Genomic DNA, 17,940 nt, shown 5'->3' with positions numbered 1-17,940 from the left:
TGGCCCCCATCCCTGGGAAGGGGTGGTGGGGCTTAGCTGCCGTGGGGATGCATCTGCCCCCAGCGTGCTCCCTCCTCCCGCGCCCTCAGAAACCTGCCCTCCCTCCCAAAACTGCACCCCACCCACCGCCTCGGGAGCCAAAACCCACTCCGGCACCTGCGGGGTCCTCAGCTGCGACTTCCACACCCCAAGGCTTAGACACCCATAGTAAATCCTGTTCACAAGGTTTTCCTCTGGCCTTTTTTGGGAGGGGTAAATCCTGTCATTGGAAACAGGTTATGCATAGGGATCCAAACCTGGGAAGGACGCGTGGGCAAGAAACAACCAGTTCATCCCCTCGCTGTTTGTGACAGTGCCTTTATTTAACAGAATTTCAGCTTCCGTTCACATTGAGCTTGACACAAATCACAAAAAAACCCCAACCCTTCTTACACATATAGTAAAAAATACATAAATCTTTCACCATTTCTTTCCTTAAGGGAAAGGTAAAAAAAATTTTTAAATCCTAATAAACATATATGAAACTAGAAGCCCATCTGCTCAAATATTCCCTATTAGCTAAAAAAGCAGCGCCAAACCTTGCAGAAAGCTCATGTTTATTGACACGCTTTAACGATTAATGCACAACAGAAATACTTTGTTCCTGCAAGAAATAATTACCAGGAGGCAAACCAGGTTAAATGTGATTATTTAAAAGAAAGCTTCCTGAGCACTACAACTTGCGATTGAAGACTGGGAGGAGGCTGCGGTTGGGCAGGACAGGCGATGCCGCGGCCCGGAGGGGGGACGAGCGAGGGGGATCGGCCACGCGGTGCCCCGGCGGCCTCGGGCACCGTTATGGTGCCAGCGCCGGCACGCCGAAAGCCCTATAGAAGTTGCAGGGTGCGTTGCAGCACATCGCTTTTGGGAACCGCTGCCTCCACCAACTTAAGTCTCAATCCAATTTTCATTAACGTTAGGTTTGACACTTAATTACTCTCTGTCTTACTGGCCCCAGGCTAAATATATTTTCTCACCGTTAGCAGGGATATCAGTACATAACCAGTGGTCTGTTGAACCATGGGTTTGGTTTTTGTGTTCTCATTTACTACGGCTTTGCACCATAGGGCAAATATCTCCAGGGCAGACAACTCAACCTCTCTGATGCCCTTGAATTTTTATTGCAAGGTGCGATTTGTTTCCAGTATCAAAGTAGGAGCTGTAGCAACTAAATTATACCCAATCTCACTTTACATCACATAGCTAAAATATAGGAGAAAGACAGATTTAATTCTGTAACGACCACTTTATGAACATGAACGATTGGCTTTCCTTTGCAACACAAACCACCCGTGCAGCAAAACAGACTTGTGTCTGCGCTGGCACAGACAGCAGCATTTACCTGCTGCGATAAACCAGTGTAGGAGCTAAAGGCTGTTCTCCTTTACAAGGGAGGGGGCCTGGTGTCGGTGTGGGCAGGGCTCCCAAGCCTGGCCATCTCCGTAGGAGACTCCGGCTGGACAGCAAGCGAAGGCTGGACCCCCTCCTGCTGCTTCCTATGGGTGGTTCATGCTGCTGCATCTGCCCCTGCTGCTGCGGTCGCTGGGCTTATCGCCTCCCTGCAAGGCTTGTTATTTCAAGTTGTGGTCTGAGCTGCAGATGGGCTGGGTATTTACAGCTTTTATCTTCTATCAGTTCTGCTTACAACAAGCATGGCTCCGTTTTGCTGCCCTGTGCCAAAGGTTTCCCTTCCTTTCAGCCAGCAAGCCCAGGCGGGGCCCCACACGGCAAGCACGGGGCGCCGAGGAGCCCCCAGCCCTCCCCGCTCCTCTGAGGCAGTCTCTGAGACCGTTTCCAAAGAGTTTGGTGCTCCTCCGGAGGGGAGGGGGGGGACGACTAACTTACAAGAGGACTTGGCAAGGAGGGGGCGTAACAGAGGAGGTCAAATGGGTGCTGAGGGTCAGCGAGCTTCTCACCCGCCGCCTGCCCAGCATGGCAAAGGACCAGTCTGAGCCGCGCTCCTGGCTGTCGCAGGCGGAGGAGCACTGCTCTTGGCCCCCGCGCCGGCAGCAGCCGCCGCTCTGCACCATCCTGCCCAGCGCCGTCCTGAACCGCTCGCCAGCAAAGACGTAGAGGAAGGGGTTGAGGCAGCTGTGGAGGAAGGCAATGCTCTGGGTGACCTGCAGCCCGATGTCCAGCCGGTTGGCAGCCTGACAGCTGTATGCCACCCTGGTGTAGGTGTTGATGGCTTTGACCAGCAAAACAATATTGTACGGGAACTGAGAGAGAAGGAAAGCAGTGATGATCGTGGTGATGATCTTCAGGGACTTCTGCTTCTGGGATCTTTTGGCTTGCAGGAGGGTGTTGATGATAAGGGCGTAACAAATAACCATGACAAGCAGCGGGAGGAAGAATCCGATTGTGACTTTCAAGGCCAGGACAGTAACTCTGAAGACCATGCTGAGGTTTGGTGGGTATGTAATTTTGCAAACTGTTACGTCACCCACCCGCGTGCTTTGGCTGTACATGATTTCTGGGATGCACAGGCTCACGGACGTCAGCCAGACAGCCAAGCACATGAGTTTGCTGCGCAAGAGCCGCCTTCGCTTAGAAGTTTTAGCTTTCGTCGCCTGGACAATAGTGATGTACCTGTCAAAGCTGATGCAGGTTAGAAACAAGCTGCAGCTGTAGAAGTTGATCTTATACATGCTGTTGACGACTTTGCACATGAAGTTCTTGAAGATCCAGCCATCGGAGGCAGCCTTGGCCCAGAAGGGGAGGGTGAAGAGGAGGAGCAGGTCCGCAATGGCCAGGTGCAGCAGGTACCGATCCATCACGCACCTCCTGAAACGGTATTTGCAATAGACGAGCACGACCAAGGCGTTTCCCACTGTGCCCACAGAGAAGATGAGCCAGAAAAACACCGGCAGGAAGGCTCGAGCGAACTGCCTGACCTGCCTCTTGTCACACATGAAATCTGTGCCGTTCACCAGGTTTCCATACAGGGACAGCACCGTGCTGTCATTCCTGTAGCAATCCAGGCTGGTCTTACCGGGGTGGGTGGCCTGCAACGGGACATCAGGTAAATTTGTGTTGAGAGGTGGCTCATTACAGCATAAATTTGCCCCTCTCCGCCAGATGCAGTTGCAGATCCCCAGTAGATTCTGTTTCAGATGGGAAAGCGCAAAGGCTGCCAGCGAAACACAGCGCATTTCAGACTGCTTGAAGTGTGTGGGACAGCAGAGACTTATAAAAATGACCTGTTGAGTAACAAACTCCTTACAAAAGAGCAGTTCACAGCCTGCAGCCAACTTCAGTTATTAAAATGGCAGGTGGTGTCAGCGTTACCTCTGTCAGATCATTCAAAACACTGTTGGTTTGGCAGCTTCAAATACGTCACAAAATGCAAAATCCCCAACTCGGAAAGAGGTGGGGAAGAAGGCTTCGTGTTACTGCTATGGTGGGACAGCACTGTTGGCTCGAGAGAGGCAGAAAACTGATGGAGGCAAAGAGGGGGGAAAGAAAAACGGAGATTTATATATATATATACAGTATGGCTGTATACTCACTACGCTTGCAACAGCCATCTTCAGCCAGATCTTACTCAGTTTTGAAGGAGGCTCTGTAACCTGGAGAGGAAAGAGGAACAACTGATTTGGAACACCTTTGAAGTAGAACTGTGACTCTTTTCTTTCTTCTTCTTCTTTTAATAAAAACCTCAACCCTTTGAAACGAGTCTGGCCAGGAGACAAACAAACCACACAGAAATTGATGTCGCTGGTTTGAATTATTTAGCTGTTTCCATTTTACAAATTTACATTTAGCCCCCATTAGATCTTCGGCTTCTCTATGGCACCGTGCTGATTAAGTCCTTTGGCATACTAGAGTCACTGTGATCTCATTTTTAATGAGATGTAGAGTCCCCAGTGAGCACATTAAAAAAGAAAGTCATATGAAAGCACCATATCTTCCAAAAGATTCATGAGAATAAATGAAATGTCTCTTAAATTGTCTAGCAACTAACAAGGAAAAGTACCTGCCTTTAGCAGTAGTTTGCAGTGTTAAAATATTTGCATCCTCTGCAAATCTGAGGATGATAAAACTGATAATCTCTGCCTGCAACATCTCTTTCTTATCTGAGCGTTTAAGCACGATGCTCATTGCTGTTGGCCTGCAAAGTAGACCATTATGCCCTGGTAAACAAGAAAATGTTGTTTTTTCCTGCTGCAGATTGCTTTTCAAGTCAGTCTATCATCACAAAAAGTAGCTCAGCCTGGTGGGCTCGACACGAGTCAGGCACTCCACTCCTAAGTATTCAACACGTTCTGCACCAGCTCGCCCGTGCTAGTGCTGGGGATGAAGCCCGGGGACAACGCGAGGTGGGTCCCGTCGGTGCTACCGGGGACCTTCAGCCAGCGCAGACCTTTCCTCCGGACATCGGTGCCTGCCAAAGCAGGTCACGCAACCGAGAGGTCCCCTCGCAGAGCCAAACCTCTCACCCCAGCGGCAGCTGGACGGAGCCGAACCTTCTCCCCGGGGAAACGGCCCACGTTCACGCTCTGGCTTCCCGCCGGTTCCTCGTTGCGTGCTGACTAAAAGCACCTTCCCCGGTATTATTCGGGGCACGAACTAACGCAGCGTGCAGTTTGCCTCCCCAGCCTGTGCTAGGGTTAGCTGAGTTAGCAAGCTCGTCAGCAAAGCCCGTTTACTGTAAGCGGCTACTTCTAGGGATGGCGAGTGTGTTTGCAGCCGCGTCTCTGTGTTTGTGGCACCCTCTGGCCCAAACTGCCTTTGATGCCTTCACCCGCTCTCGGTGCTGAAGGGAATGCTTGCAGCAAGTATTTGCAGGGCTTTGGAATCTGGTCAAAAAAACGTAATGCAGTTGTTTTCATCTATTTAGAAATGACTGTGTTCAGAAAGCACAGAGTAGGGGCTAATCCTTCCATTTTTTACCTTCATGAAGCAACTTTAACGAATATGAATTATTTAGGAGCCAAGCTGGCAGCATGAGATCTTTGCAATAAAAGAACGTGAGTCTAGGCACAGAGTGTTTGCTTAAAAATAGATGGAAGAAACAAAAACAGTCATAAATATGTGCTCTTAGTTTTTAAATTTTCTATCAAGATGCAGAACTACACGCAGGATTATGCTGGCCCCTGGAGTTTCAACTTCAGATACAAATTTAGTACCTGTCTTTTAATGATGTCACCTATGTACCCTGTGCACAGTAGTTCAATTTCTGATGCACAAAACTCAAAATATATTTTTATTTTACTTCTTTTCAAAGCAGACAACCAAGGAAAGTAAATGGCCAAAGCATACTAATGCTACAGCGTGGTGCAGAATTTACGCCAGTAAAAATATGTAAGCAGACGGAAAGAAAACACTTGTATAATACCTATAAATCACTTATACCACATGTAAATACTAAGATGTAGAAATTAAGACCAGTCATAGCCACGCATATACAAATGATGTTGGACAGGTCTGATGAAACAAGTGGAAAATGCTCCTCTCCCAGCCACGGTTTAATACAGCAAAGTCTCTGGCGGCAAAAGCCCCACAAGGCGTTTTCCTCATCCCCGTCCCCGTCCCCATTCCCGCCTGGCTCCAGCCCAGGCAGCAGTGCAGGGGGGTGACCGACCCTGCCGGGCACAGGCAGCAAGGGTGCACCCGCCCCGGCCCCCTGGTCACCGGCGGGCTCGTGCACGTCACGGTAAATAGGGGGATAGCCGCAAGCCGAGCTGGATTCCTACCATCCGAGGGGCAAAGCACCACGACCTCACCCGCAGCGCCGAGGAGGCAGCATGCTAACCTCAGCGGCCGCCTCGTGCGGGGGTTTTGCTTTGTCGTTATAAGTTATATTAATAATAACAATGTTATTAGTATAATAATAATTAATGTTATTACGAGCTTTCATACGTTCTAGCCAGCACCTGATTTTTCTTCGACAGTGAACTTCACAGCACGCTAAAAGTTGACAAGCAACAGGCCGTCCCTTGAGATGAGGAGGGGCTGCTTATTAATCAAAACTAATTTGATCCTTTTTTGCTTATTTTCGGGAGGAAAAATGCGGTTTCAGGAATCGCTGTGCTAAGTGCGTGACTCACCCTTCCCAGCTACGCAGCAATGTCAGACCTGCCGCGCTCTACCCGCTGCGACTCCTCGCTGCAGAAACTCCTCAGCGAGTTGATATCTCAAACCAGCAGAGCCTCATCCCCGATACAACAGCACAAAATCCAGCTATCGAGGCTGAGACTGCCATGTACAACCCAGAGGTGACCGTGGCCAGCAGCAGGCAGTCAGCGAGCTACTGATTTCTCCCCGGTACCCGTTTCCAAAACGTCATTGCAGCATCTGCTGAAGGGTGCAGAGCTGTGCATCCCCAGGGGGCTTTTCTATGTTATTTTCTTTTAGCCATCAGACCTACCTTAAATTGTAATCAAAAAGGTCATCGTAACTGGGTGTGTTCAATGGCAAATGAGCTTCTTTTTTAAAAAACAAAAAAGCAATTTGTAATTCAGTTTCCTTTCCACGGAGGCTGCACCTGGGAAAGACAGACATGAATAGCAGAGGAGGGGACTCACCTCTGCTGCAGGGGCGTCAGCCCGGACGTCGCGCCCAGCAGTCACACCGCCGCGCACCGTGTTTGCTCTGTGCACCCACGATTAAGCTTTGGGCTTTTTGTAGGCTGAGGTGGGTGTGTGCTCCCCGGATCCCAGCCTAATTAGACTTGTTACAGGCTGTTTTCTCTGTGGTTTGCATGGTTTAGGTGGCTCAAACACAGATGGCAATCTTCTCTTTTTTTCTTTTTTCTTTGTTTTTTTCCTGGTAAGCTCTTTCAATAGCAAAGGGAAGACCTCTCATACCATCATTTTTCTGCTCATGTGCATCATATAACACAGGGCAAATCAGAGGCTGCTCCCAGCGTGGTCATGTCCTGCTGGAAAACACTTTCACTGGGGAAAAAAGAATCCCCAGACAAGAACTGGATCCCTCTGGGGAGCCACCAGTGTCCCCTGGGGAGGCGGGGACAGGAGTGAGGAGCCAGGTCTAGTCCTGCCCGCTCCAAGCTGGCCCACAGGCACAGCTCCCCAGGGCTGCCCGCCAAGGCTGCAAGCAAGCAGGAGCCAGGATCGCAGGGGCTGCGTGATGCCCTGCAACACCAGGTGCTTTGCAAGCAACAGCAAAATGGAGCAAAAGTACGTCACCTTCAAGAGGAAAGGCCAGGCTATTCCTGCCACAGAAACTGGGGAGACCCAGAGCAGGGCTGCAGGCAGTCACGTGAAGTCCCTGCTGGTGGCACATCTTAAGTGACAACCATCCAGAAGAGTGTGGCAGGAAAGATTTTGAAGAAGAAGGCAGTGAGAAATGCTTAATAAATATATGAACTCACACATCTTATGTCTTCTGCCTGGCAAGCTGGCATGCAAATTATGGTGATTTAAATTCCCCTCTCTGCAGGAGGTCCAAGCACCATGGGGTTTTGCTTAAATGCTGGATGGTGTTCAGCTGTGACCGATGCTTGTTTGACTCACGCTTCAAGAAAATTTCCAAACTGCAGTTCAGGCTCAGTTCCAATTATGGAGAAAACAATGATTTGGGCTAGCTTTTGGGTTGGGCTCAGCTGTCACTTGGCACCACACTCCAGCATCGGCAGTGTGGCATCCCCTTCCGAGGGGAAGGAGCCCAGGGTGCTCCACACTCAACTGCAAAATCCCCACTAAGGTGTCTGCATATCTTTAATTATTAGTTGTCATCCTGAAACTCTTCCTGAAACAGGCATAGGCTTGTATGCGATGATACCTCTGTGCAGCGCGTGGCCTCTTTCACCTCCCGGACCCCCAGGTAGGAAAACAGAGGTGGGGGAACAGCTCTCGGCTAAACCCCAGGGCACCTGCTAAGGAAAGCATAGGTGTGAAAGCACGGGCATAACCTCTGGGCTCAGGCACAAGTTACTCCGGGCTGGCAAATGGCTGCCTGCCAGCTGAGCCATGGTAATTACCCCTAATTCAAGCTAGTTTGGCCCTCGGTGTATTGCAAGGTGATTCAGCCTTGGGAGAGCTCCATTAGCTGCAGTAGGGTAAAGGCATGCCCGGGGGCAAAGCCTCTGATGCAAAGGGTCTTCACATCCTTTGGTCTCTCCATGAATCTGAGCCCTCACTTCTGGATTTAAGTGACTTCAATTAGACTTAGTTTAATTCTCCCTACAAGCAAAGTAATGAGTATAACTTAACCCACTCACTTCACACAGCCAGTTCCACTGTCCTAAAAGTCCCCAGGCAGACAAATCTCCAGACCAGAACATGGGCGGCTGCTCATGCTGTTTGTTATTTTTCTGCCACGTGCCATTTATTAAGTGAGTGTCGCTGACAACAACGGCATTTTTGCCCCCGAGGGTGAGAACAGAAGCAGGAGAACAGTGTGAACATTACAAACCCTCTTGCCAAATTTCTGCCAAACCGGTTCCCTATTTGCATCCTCACTCAGTGTCGTCCACGGTTAATTCATTTCGAACCAAAACGAAGATGGTGCTGTCAGTTCTTACGATACCAGCACGCATCATGAGATAGCTTGTGATTTCCCTCCAGCTCATATCATTACAAAACTAAGCATCTCTCTTTTCCTTACAATTATATTGCTTTCATGCTCGCCAAGAGAACGTGCAAGTGTAACACTTTTTCTTTTTTTGGTTTAAAGTAAGTGGGAAAATGAAAACCACCAGCATTTCTTATACTTCTTCTTTTTAGCTTCAGGGTGTTTAATTTTAAGCACAACTTGGGGATGATTTTTTAAGCTTCTCATTTAGTGCATGTACTAACGGCAGAGACGTACTCAGCTTGATGTGCTGATCAGGTGCTGGAAAGATTTTGCAGAAATAGAACAAAACTTGGGGTTACACCCTCTGCTGAGGCTGACCGAGAAGTTTCCTTTTTTCACAGTGAAAATTGCACTGTGCTTGCACTAAATCTGTCTTTTAATATACCTATTTTCCCCTCCCAGGTACAAGGAGGACATTAACCTGCTTCTCTCCAAGCAGGCTGTTTCACAGATTCAACAATCCCTCAGCTGGTCTGTTTAGGAGAGGCCACGGCCGTGATTCACCATCCTCGATGAGGAGGATATTTGCACTCAGTGAGACCCGTGCCTCTCGTACGCAAGCGAATCATGTTATCTAGGAACTTTCTATAGATCAAAACACTTGAGGCGAGTCCTAGGAACGTAAGACTGGACATGAAAAGTCACCTCAGCTGTTCCTTGTTTCCCCAAAGTGAGGCAAGACAAAGCACCTGGGCTATTCCTGACAAGCAAGAGTTGCTCTCCATTGAGTAGTCTCTTATACCTTCAAGCAAAGAAAAGATGACCCTGCGTAATACCATTCCCATCCTAGATACTTGCATACACTTTGCAAATCAAAAGCATGGTTCTGTAGATCTTTTCAGCATTTCTTATTCTACTAATAATGCAATTTCAGCCAGGTTACTTGTTTATGTAGACTACGCACAGGGTTTCCTGGGGCTTTCCATACCGAGCAAACAAAAGGGCGTTCTTATTCCCACTTCCAGGGGGTGTACAGAGTCATGACAATGATCAAAAGAGTTTGGGAGTTCAGTTGTAAATTTTGAGATAAAACCTGCCCGGTTTGGTTTCTTTTTTTTTTTTTTTTTTTTTGAGGGTACATCGTGCTCTCATAGCTTGCCCCCAACTGACCCAGTTGCAGGTGAAAGCGCAGGCAGCCCTCCTGTGAACCCGATCCCAGACAGAACACGCTGGGTCTCCAGAAGACAAGGTACCTGCAACCAGAAGCCACCTGCCACGACACAGGTCTGACTCCCTCCCCGCTGTCACGCAAGGTCACCACGGCAGACACAAGGTTAGACGCTCCTGCGGGGAGCCAGCCTGCCTGGGTCACAAAGTCTCATCTCTCTGACTTGGTATTTCGAGAAAGACATAGTTGACCTTCTTAACGATGCTGTAATCTGTGAATTACTAAACTCTCAGTTTAGATGGATTAGGCATTCTTTTTGGGCTAGAATGTGGTTTTCTAGATGTGATGCATTCTCATTTTCTCAAATTCTCAAAGAAATGTTTAGCCATGAGTTTTTCAAAATTAATTTTGCACAGTTGTTCCAAGCCTTCATTCACTCGAAAGAATGTGTTTAGGCTTCACCATTTTAAACTGCATCACACCATGCTAGTTAAACGTATGTTTTAATAACTTTATTTATGGAAATATTTTAGGTGCAAACCTAATTTCTAGTAAGGAGCATTAATGGCTTTCATTCAGTGAATGGTGTCAGCACGCACAATATTATCAGTGCTTTTGCAGAAGAGATTGATGACGTGATAATGGCAAATCACACTTGTGACAGCAGAAATTGTGATTTCACATGGGCAGTCAGCAGCATCCAGCAACTCAGCTGAGTCACTTTAAAGGATGTCATTTGTCAAATGTTCTCTAATGTAATTGTATCTGCTAAAAATCTGTTCTTACTCTGAAATCCTTAATGATCATATTAAAAGAAAACTTGTATATTATCTCTCTGTCTCACTGTGTTAAATTGAAGTCAGGAGGAGTGAGGAGAAAGTGTATCACAAATATACTAATGTGGATTCTTATCTCAGAAATTTTTTTATATTTCCTTCTTAGAGGTTTTGACATTTCACCTGCCCAGTGGATGAAGGGAAGACGGTGGATGTAGTTTTTCTGGATTTTAGTAAAGCTTTTGATATTGTCCTTCACAGCATCCTTCTGGACAAGTTGTCCAAGTGTGAGATGAGCAGACAGGCAGTGTGCTGGGTGAAGAACTGGCTGAAGGGCAGGGCTCAGAGGGTTGCAGTGAATGGGGCCACATCTGGCTGGAGACAAGCCACCAGCGGTGTTCCTCAGGGCTCAATCCTAGGGCCAGCTCTGTTCAATATTTTTATCAATGATCTGGATGCAGGAGATGAATGTACCATTAGCAAGTTTGCTGATGATACCAAACTGGGAGGTGCTGATGACTCTCTTGAGGGACAAGATGCCTTGCAGCATTGGGCAATCATTAATGGCATGGAATTTAACAAGTCCAAATGCTGGATTCTGCACCCGAGATGGAGTAACACCAGGCACAAATATAAATTGGGAGAGGAGTGGCTGGAGAGCAGCCCTGCAGAAAGGGATCTGGGGTGCTGGCTGACAGCAGGCTCAATACGACTCAGCAGTGTGCCCTGGCAGCCAAGAAGGCAAACCACATCCTGGGGTGCATCAAACACAGCATAAGCAGCCAGTCAAAGAGGTGATTATCCCGCTGTATTCAGCGTTGGTGCGGCCTCACCGTGAGTACTGTGTGCAGTTCTGGGCCCCACAATTTAAGAAGGATGTGAAGGTCCTTGAATGCATCCAGAGGAGGACAACCAAGAGGCTGAAGGAGCTGGAAGGAATGTCCTATGAGGAGCAGCTGAGGACTTTGGGTTTGTCTAGTTTGGAGAGAAGGAGGCTGAGGGGCGACCTCGTTGCTCCCTCCAGCTTCCTGAGGAGGGGAAGTGGAGAGGGAGGTGCTGAGCTCTTCTCACTGGGATCCAGTGATAGGACACGTGGGAATGGTTCAAAGCTGCACCAGGGGAGGTTTAGACCGGACATTAGGAAACATTTCTTTACCGAGGTGGTGGTCAAATATTGGAACAGGATTCCTGGAGAGGTGGATGATGCCCCATGCTTGCAAGTGTTCAAGAGGCATTTGGACAATGCCCTTAATAACAGGTTTTAACTTTTGGTCAGCCCTGAAGCGGTCAGGCAGTTGGCCTAGATGATTGTTGTAGGTCCCTTCCAGCTGAACTGTTCCCTTCCCTTCCCTTCCCTTCCCTTCCCTTCCCTTCCCTTCCCTTCCCTTCCCCCTTTACCTTCCTTTCCCTCTTTCCTTTCCCTTCCTTTCCCTTCTCTTTCCCTTCCCCTCCCCTTCCCGTTCCCCTTCCCTTCCTCCTCCCTTCCCCATCCTTTCCCTTCCCCACCCTTCGCCTTCCCTCCCAATAAGTCAAATAACGATGAGACTGTTATTTGCCTGAAATGCCAGGGGATTTCAGCTCCAAAACCACTTTCAAGGACACATATCACAAAGGTTACAAGTGCTAACAGGATTTTATTGTATTTTTCTCAATCTGTTTCAGAGCCGATGCTCACAAGCATGAACACGGTGTGCACGTGCAGCCAGGAGCAGGCTGATGCAATCCTCACTTTAGCTTGAAAAAACATCACTTCAAGCCTGGCAAAGGAAAACGAGGGCCACAGAAAGTCGCAACTCCCCTGTATCGTGTGGGGAGCCGGATGCATGATTGTTATGGTTAATCAAATATCAACCTTTGCCAGAAACAGGAAAGCAGGTAACTGACTGATGCACAAAGAAGGCGCTCTCAAGAACAAACTGAAAAGTTTTAAGAATGTGATTTTTCTCTCTTTTTGTTGGGAATGAATTATTTCACGTGATTTTTTATTTTGGCATCCAAAAAAAGCCCCAAAGCATTCCCATACCTAGTTTATCATTATTTTTTCTCTTGTGTTTCTAAATTCTTTTTTTGTTTCAGCCTGTGAGAAGAAAGGACTATCACTAAGGTCATGTATCACTTTGAATGAAAAACTCCAAGAATATGGCAGCAGACGTACAGGTCGAGCAGTCCCTGTTTCCCAAAGAGCAAGAATTTGAAGACTGAGGATTGGGACCGATCACATACAAGAGAAGCGGAGGAGGAGGTGCATGCTATTTTCCAAAGTGTTACACTTATCAATGCCAATCCTACTTTTTGCCCTCCAAAAATTGCTGCGCTGTGCTTCTTGGCCAGCGATGGGCAAGAGAGCCCGAGAGAGCCAGGGCACGAGCGGTGCCTTGGAGGTGCAAGAGCAGCAGGCAAGAACGGAGCCGAAAGGGCCCAGAGGAGCCCTGCCAAGGGGCTGTGCTCAGTGCTACAGAGGACAAGAAGCAACCCCCGGGGGCCACCCTGGGGCCCACCCTGGGAGTCTGGAAAGCTTCCTCTCCCCGGATGCGGGGCACGAGGGCCACCTTCGTGGAGCAGGAGCAGCAGGCACTTAGCCAAAGTGGCCCAAAGGAGCCCTGGCAAGGAGCTGTGCTCAATGCTGCAGAGGAAGGCAAAAAAACCCCCAGACACCTGCTAGCCCACCATGGGGGAAAAAAGCCTTCCTCCCCCCAGCTGCAGGGCACGAGAGGCCATCTTCGTGGTGCATGAGCAGCAGGCAGTAACCTAGCCAAAAGGGAGCAGAGGAGCCCTGACAAGTGGTCATGCTCAATGCTGCAGAGGAAGGCAAAAAACCCCCAGGGACCAGTGCCAATCTGCCCCGGGGGAAAATTCCTTCCTGACCCCAGAACTGGCGATCGGCTATTCCCTGAGCACGTGAGCAAGACCTTCCTCCTCCTCCCACAGGCTGGTCACGCCTCCCAGGAGATGCCCAAGCCCTATTCTCCCTCAACCTGGAGCCATCGCAGGGGCTTCTGAGTCGCCACATGCCCCCAGCCTGATTGACCTTGCGGGCAAGAATCCTTTCCGTGCCTGGCAGGACACCAGTGGGTGTTCCAAAGCACTGGGACCTCTTGCAACATCTCTGCATCCCATTTCTTACAGCTGCTGCCCCTGGCTCTGCAGGGGACGAGGGCAGAGAGCTCTGCAGTGCTCCTCAAGTGCTCCTCCAGAAGGCATTGCCTTGGTCTTGCCACTGGGGTTGTTGGTGGTTGTCATCTCCTGAGGAGCTGGCGTCTGTTCCCTGAGGCCTGAAGCAGGATTTCCATCCATCAGATGGGCTTTGAAGGTGGTCCCGCCAGGAGCTGGTCTTGCAGCAGAGAACCTCCAGCAGCTTCGTCCAGCCTCCAGTCTTCCTCCCTCCAAGTAATTCCACCGGGTGCTCAAGGACTTCCTTTCAGATATCTTCGGGCTGCCTGCCGGGCAAGCTGGCCACGGGACATGGGAGGATGCCCCTTTTATCCTGCCCCAGGGCATTGTGACCGCTGCGTTGCCGGGTGGTGGCACTGTGACACAGGGGTGACGGGGCCTCCCATGTGCAGCCCTGTCCGCCACCCCTCCACCCAGCATCCTTCAGAGAATCACAGAATCGTTTAGGTTGGAAAAGACCCTTAAGATCATCGAGTCCAACCGTTAACCTAACACTGCCAAGTCCACCACTAACCCATGTCCCTACACACCACATCTACACGTCTTGTAAATACCTCCGGGGATGGTGACTCAGCCACTTCCCTGGGCAGCCTGTTCCAGTGCTTGACAACCCTTGCAGTGAGGACATTTTTCCTAACAGCCAATCTAAACCTTCCCTGGCGCAACTTGAGGCCATTTCCTCTTGTCCTATGGCTTGTCACTTGGGAGAAAAGACCGACACCCACCTTGCTCCAACCTCCTTTCTGGTAGCTGTAGGGAGTGATATGGTCTCCCCTCAGCCTCCTTTTCTCCAGGCTAAACAACCCCAGTTCCCTCAGCCGCTCCTCATAAGACTTGTTCTCCAGACCCTTCACCAGCTTCATTGCTCTCCTAAAGGAAGGTCTGCTGCTCTTCTAAAGGAAGGTCTGCTCTTCAGAGGAAGGCCTTTGGGGTGCTGGCCCCGAGGCAGTCCCCATGCCCAGGAGGCCCAGGGGGCTATCGCTGCCCTTGGTGACCATGCACTGGGCACAACCAAAACCACCTGGGAATGGTGGTGGGATGAAATGACTGATGAGGTTATTCAGATGCAAAGGAACTTCTGGTTTTGCCTTTTAAATTACTAAAAGAAACAATGAAAACCAATCCTCTAGCACATGCACGGTAATTAATCCATCTGCAAAAGTGGTGCAATGAGTGCAGAAAGCTGCCAGACTGTGTCTATTCAGTTAAAGAATCTCAACATTTTGATGCCAGCTCGGTGTGAAGAGACAGGCCCTCGCACGGGTCCAGGTGGGGGTCTGGTGGACCAGCAGGCAGAGCGAGGCTAAAGACAAATTCCCTTGCCAGGAGTGCCCCCTGTCCAGAAAGCTGTTAGGAAAAAGACTGTCCGTCAGGAGTAAGGACTTCAAACCATATCTAATTTATCAGCCAAAACCTGTGTTTTGAGTCATGCTTAAAAACGAACCGGTAGCCAGTGCATTTTAAGACCATGCTTTCCTCTTTGCAAAGGGTCCTGCAAGGCAAAGGGGTGCTGAAATAGCACATTCAGAAATAATTAGCTCTAGCTGTACTAATTGCATTCCCATATAGTGCTGTATTTAGCAACAATCCAGGCTGGAAGTATCAAATTCCTTGATGATTGCACTGACTTGCCACATCAAAAAAGACGGGTCACATCTTTTAGCCAATGTAGATGGATAATTTTTTGGAAGTGCAGGTGTTACTTGGCTGTCTTCTTGCTTTAGCAATCACTCCTCCTCTCCTCTCCTCTCCTCTCCTCTCCTCTCCTCTCCTCTCCTCTCCTCTCCTCTCCTCTCCTCTCCTCTCCTCTTCTCTTCTTTTGATTTTCTTTTATTTTCTTTTCCTTTGCTCCTTTCCTTTCCTTTCCTTTCCTTTCCTTTCCTTTCCTTTCCTTTCCTTTCCTTTCCTTTCCTTTCCTTTCCTTTCCTTTCCTTTCCTTTCCTTTCCTTTCCTTTCCTTTCCTTTCCTTTCCTTTCCTTTCCCTTTCCCTTTCCCTTTCCCTTTCCCTTTCCCTTTCCCTTTCCCTTTCCCTTTCCCTTTTCCCTTTTCCCTTTCCCTTTTCCCGTTTCCCTTTCCTTTTCTTACTATGGCCAGATCTTGGGTTTATCTCTCATCCCAAGTGCCTTGCAGTCACACCACACAGAAGACACCTAAAACCTCTCCCTCTCCCTCCCATTCCTCCTCCCACCTCCCCACACCACTCCCACAGCTCGCTCTTTCACTCCGACTGGATCGCCAGGCACTGGTGAATGCTGATTCAGCCTTTACTAATTACATAACGAAGAACAGCGTTTTTCTCCACTTCTACCTGGAATTATAAAGGTGTGTCCATACTCTTTAAGTAAGGCAAGACTTTTCAAAAGAGTTACAAAAGAAAGTTGCAACAAAATCGTGTAAACTCAGCTAATCAATATGCATTAAGCGCACTTGCACGGCGGTTCACACGTACAAATACTCAAAAGTGAATGGTAACAGATGATATCATGACCAAAGCCGATAGATTCTGAAAATTGTCAAAATAAATATGTAAGTAGTCTTAAGACTGCATTTGAGGAATGAAGAGTTGTTACACGGGGTCCTTCTCATGCTCCCAGCCAAGAGGCACCTTTACTGCTGGCAATAAAAAGGGGGTTTAGCTAGCGCGTACTTCCACTGCCTGTTTTTTTCCTGGTACCCGCACGTGAACTAGAAGAAAAACACGAGGAAATCCATTTCGGTAACACCAGCATGGCTAAAATAATCTTGCCATTTCAGCCCCAAACTAGAGTCTTTTACAGGAATCCCTTTGCACCGCAGAAAGGAGACAAACTTCCTGATTACATCAAAACCATAATATACAAATGCAGAAATCTTAGGGGTAGCATTTAACTACTGACAAGCTGTAGGATGCTTTGCACGTACAAAGCACTTTTTACGCGGGCATCTCAAAGCATTTTAATAGATTCAGGGAGCTTCCCAACACCATCCCTGCGCAGTGCTGGAACAGAGTTATTCCTGGTTTACGGGCAGAAAACGGAAGCACAGCAATTTGTTCCAGTTGACACAGTTGACAACTGATGGGTCGAAGCATCTGTGTAAAGATTCCCCACTTTGTTTTGGGTTTGTTTTGTGCTGACAGCATGAGAAACTCCCTGGCTATTACCTTATGTAGTCTTGAGCGAGTATTTAATGTGTTGGCATCATAATTCCTTAATCATAAAATTGAAAAAGATTAAAAGTACAATCGTGCCAATGGACTAATGTATTCATTATCACAGTGTATTTTGAAGACAAAACCATTGTAATAACTGTATAAGAACACAGATACATCTAGTGTTTTGCATATGGAACTAACAAGTGTTGCTAACAGGCACATTATAAACAGATAGGCTAGATTATATACTATTTAATTTCTACCAACTACAAAAAAAATTGTAGAACTCTTTTTTTTTTTAAGGCTGCTGTGAAAAGATATTGAAAAAATTTGTGTTAATAGATTGTCACCTATAAATAAAGCCCATTAAAATTGATTTGTAAAGCCCTGATATGACTAAGACTCTGATTCTTTCATGTTTTTTAAAATGCTTCACACAGCATAAACTCTTTATACTTGAGTCCACATACATGCTGCTGTTGCTGGGAAAATAACATATTTATTTCATTGTTGTATCATCCATCTGGTTTTAAAGATAATTATCACTGTGATTTCTGTTTGCTGCTTTGGTTTTGGTTGTTTGCTTTATGGAACACAAGCAAAACTAAAATTAGGAGTGTCGAGGTTTCGGTTTTATTAGGCACTTAACCATAATGTATACATCTGTCCAACCCTAGAACATCATAAACAAAGACCCTTAACAATTTCAGGCTCTGTCATGTAAGACTTATTAATCCATATTTAAAAGCTATTAATCTTGTCTGAGCCAAGAATTCGCTGTGGCTTCCCTAAGAAGAGATACCAACAGGTCACCGGTGAGCGCCGTGTCCAGTTGGGCTCCCCAGTACAAAAAGAGATGGAGCTACAGGAGAGAGTCCAGCAAAGGGCCATGAGGATGATGAAGGGACCAGAGCATCTCTCCTATGAGGAGAGGCTGAGAGAGCTGGGACAGTTCAGCCTGGAGAAGAGAAGACTCAGGGGGACCTCATCGATGTGTATGAACGCCTGAAGGGAGGGCACACGGAGAACGGAGCCAGGTTCTTTCCAGTGGTGCCCAGAGACAGGACCAGAGGCGATGGGCACACACGGAAACACAGAACGCTCCCCCTGAGCACCAGAAACACTTTTTCACTGTGAGGGTGACCGAGCACTGGCACAGGTTTCCCGGGGAG

The 17,940-nt window shown here is 48.2% G+C and overlaps 1 protein-coding gene across 1 annotated transcript; it reads right to left on the bottom strand.

The window, feature by feature from the left end:
- Nucleotides 1-415: 415 nt before the first annotated feature.
- CCR9 (C-C motif chemokine receptor 9) lies at nt 416-7,604 on the bottom strand. Its single transcript, XM_075143231.1, has 3 exons — nt 6,567-7,604; nt 3,549-3,608; nt 416-3,044 (listed from the first exon to the last, which is right to left on the bottom strand). The coding sequence occupies exons 2-3, from the start codon at nt 3,564-3,566 to the stop codon at nt 1,881-1,883; spliced, it is 1,182 nt and encodes a 393-aa protein (XP_074999332.1). The 5' UTR covers nt 3,567-3,608; nt 6,567-7,604; the 3' UTR covers nt 416-1,880.
- Between the last annotated feature and the right edge of the window lie 10,336 nt (nt 7,605-17,940).

Source organism: Calonectris borealis, chromosome 2 (assembly GCF_964195595.1).
Source record: "Calonectris borealis chromosome 2, bCalBor7.hap1.2, whole genome shotgun sequence".
NCBI lineage: Eukaryota > Metazoa > Chordata > Aves > Procellariiformes > Procellariidae > Calonectris > Calonectris borealis.
The sequence above is the reverse complement of the archived record's forward strand: the minus strand, read 5'-3'. Positions and strand labels throughout refer to the sequence as shown.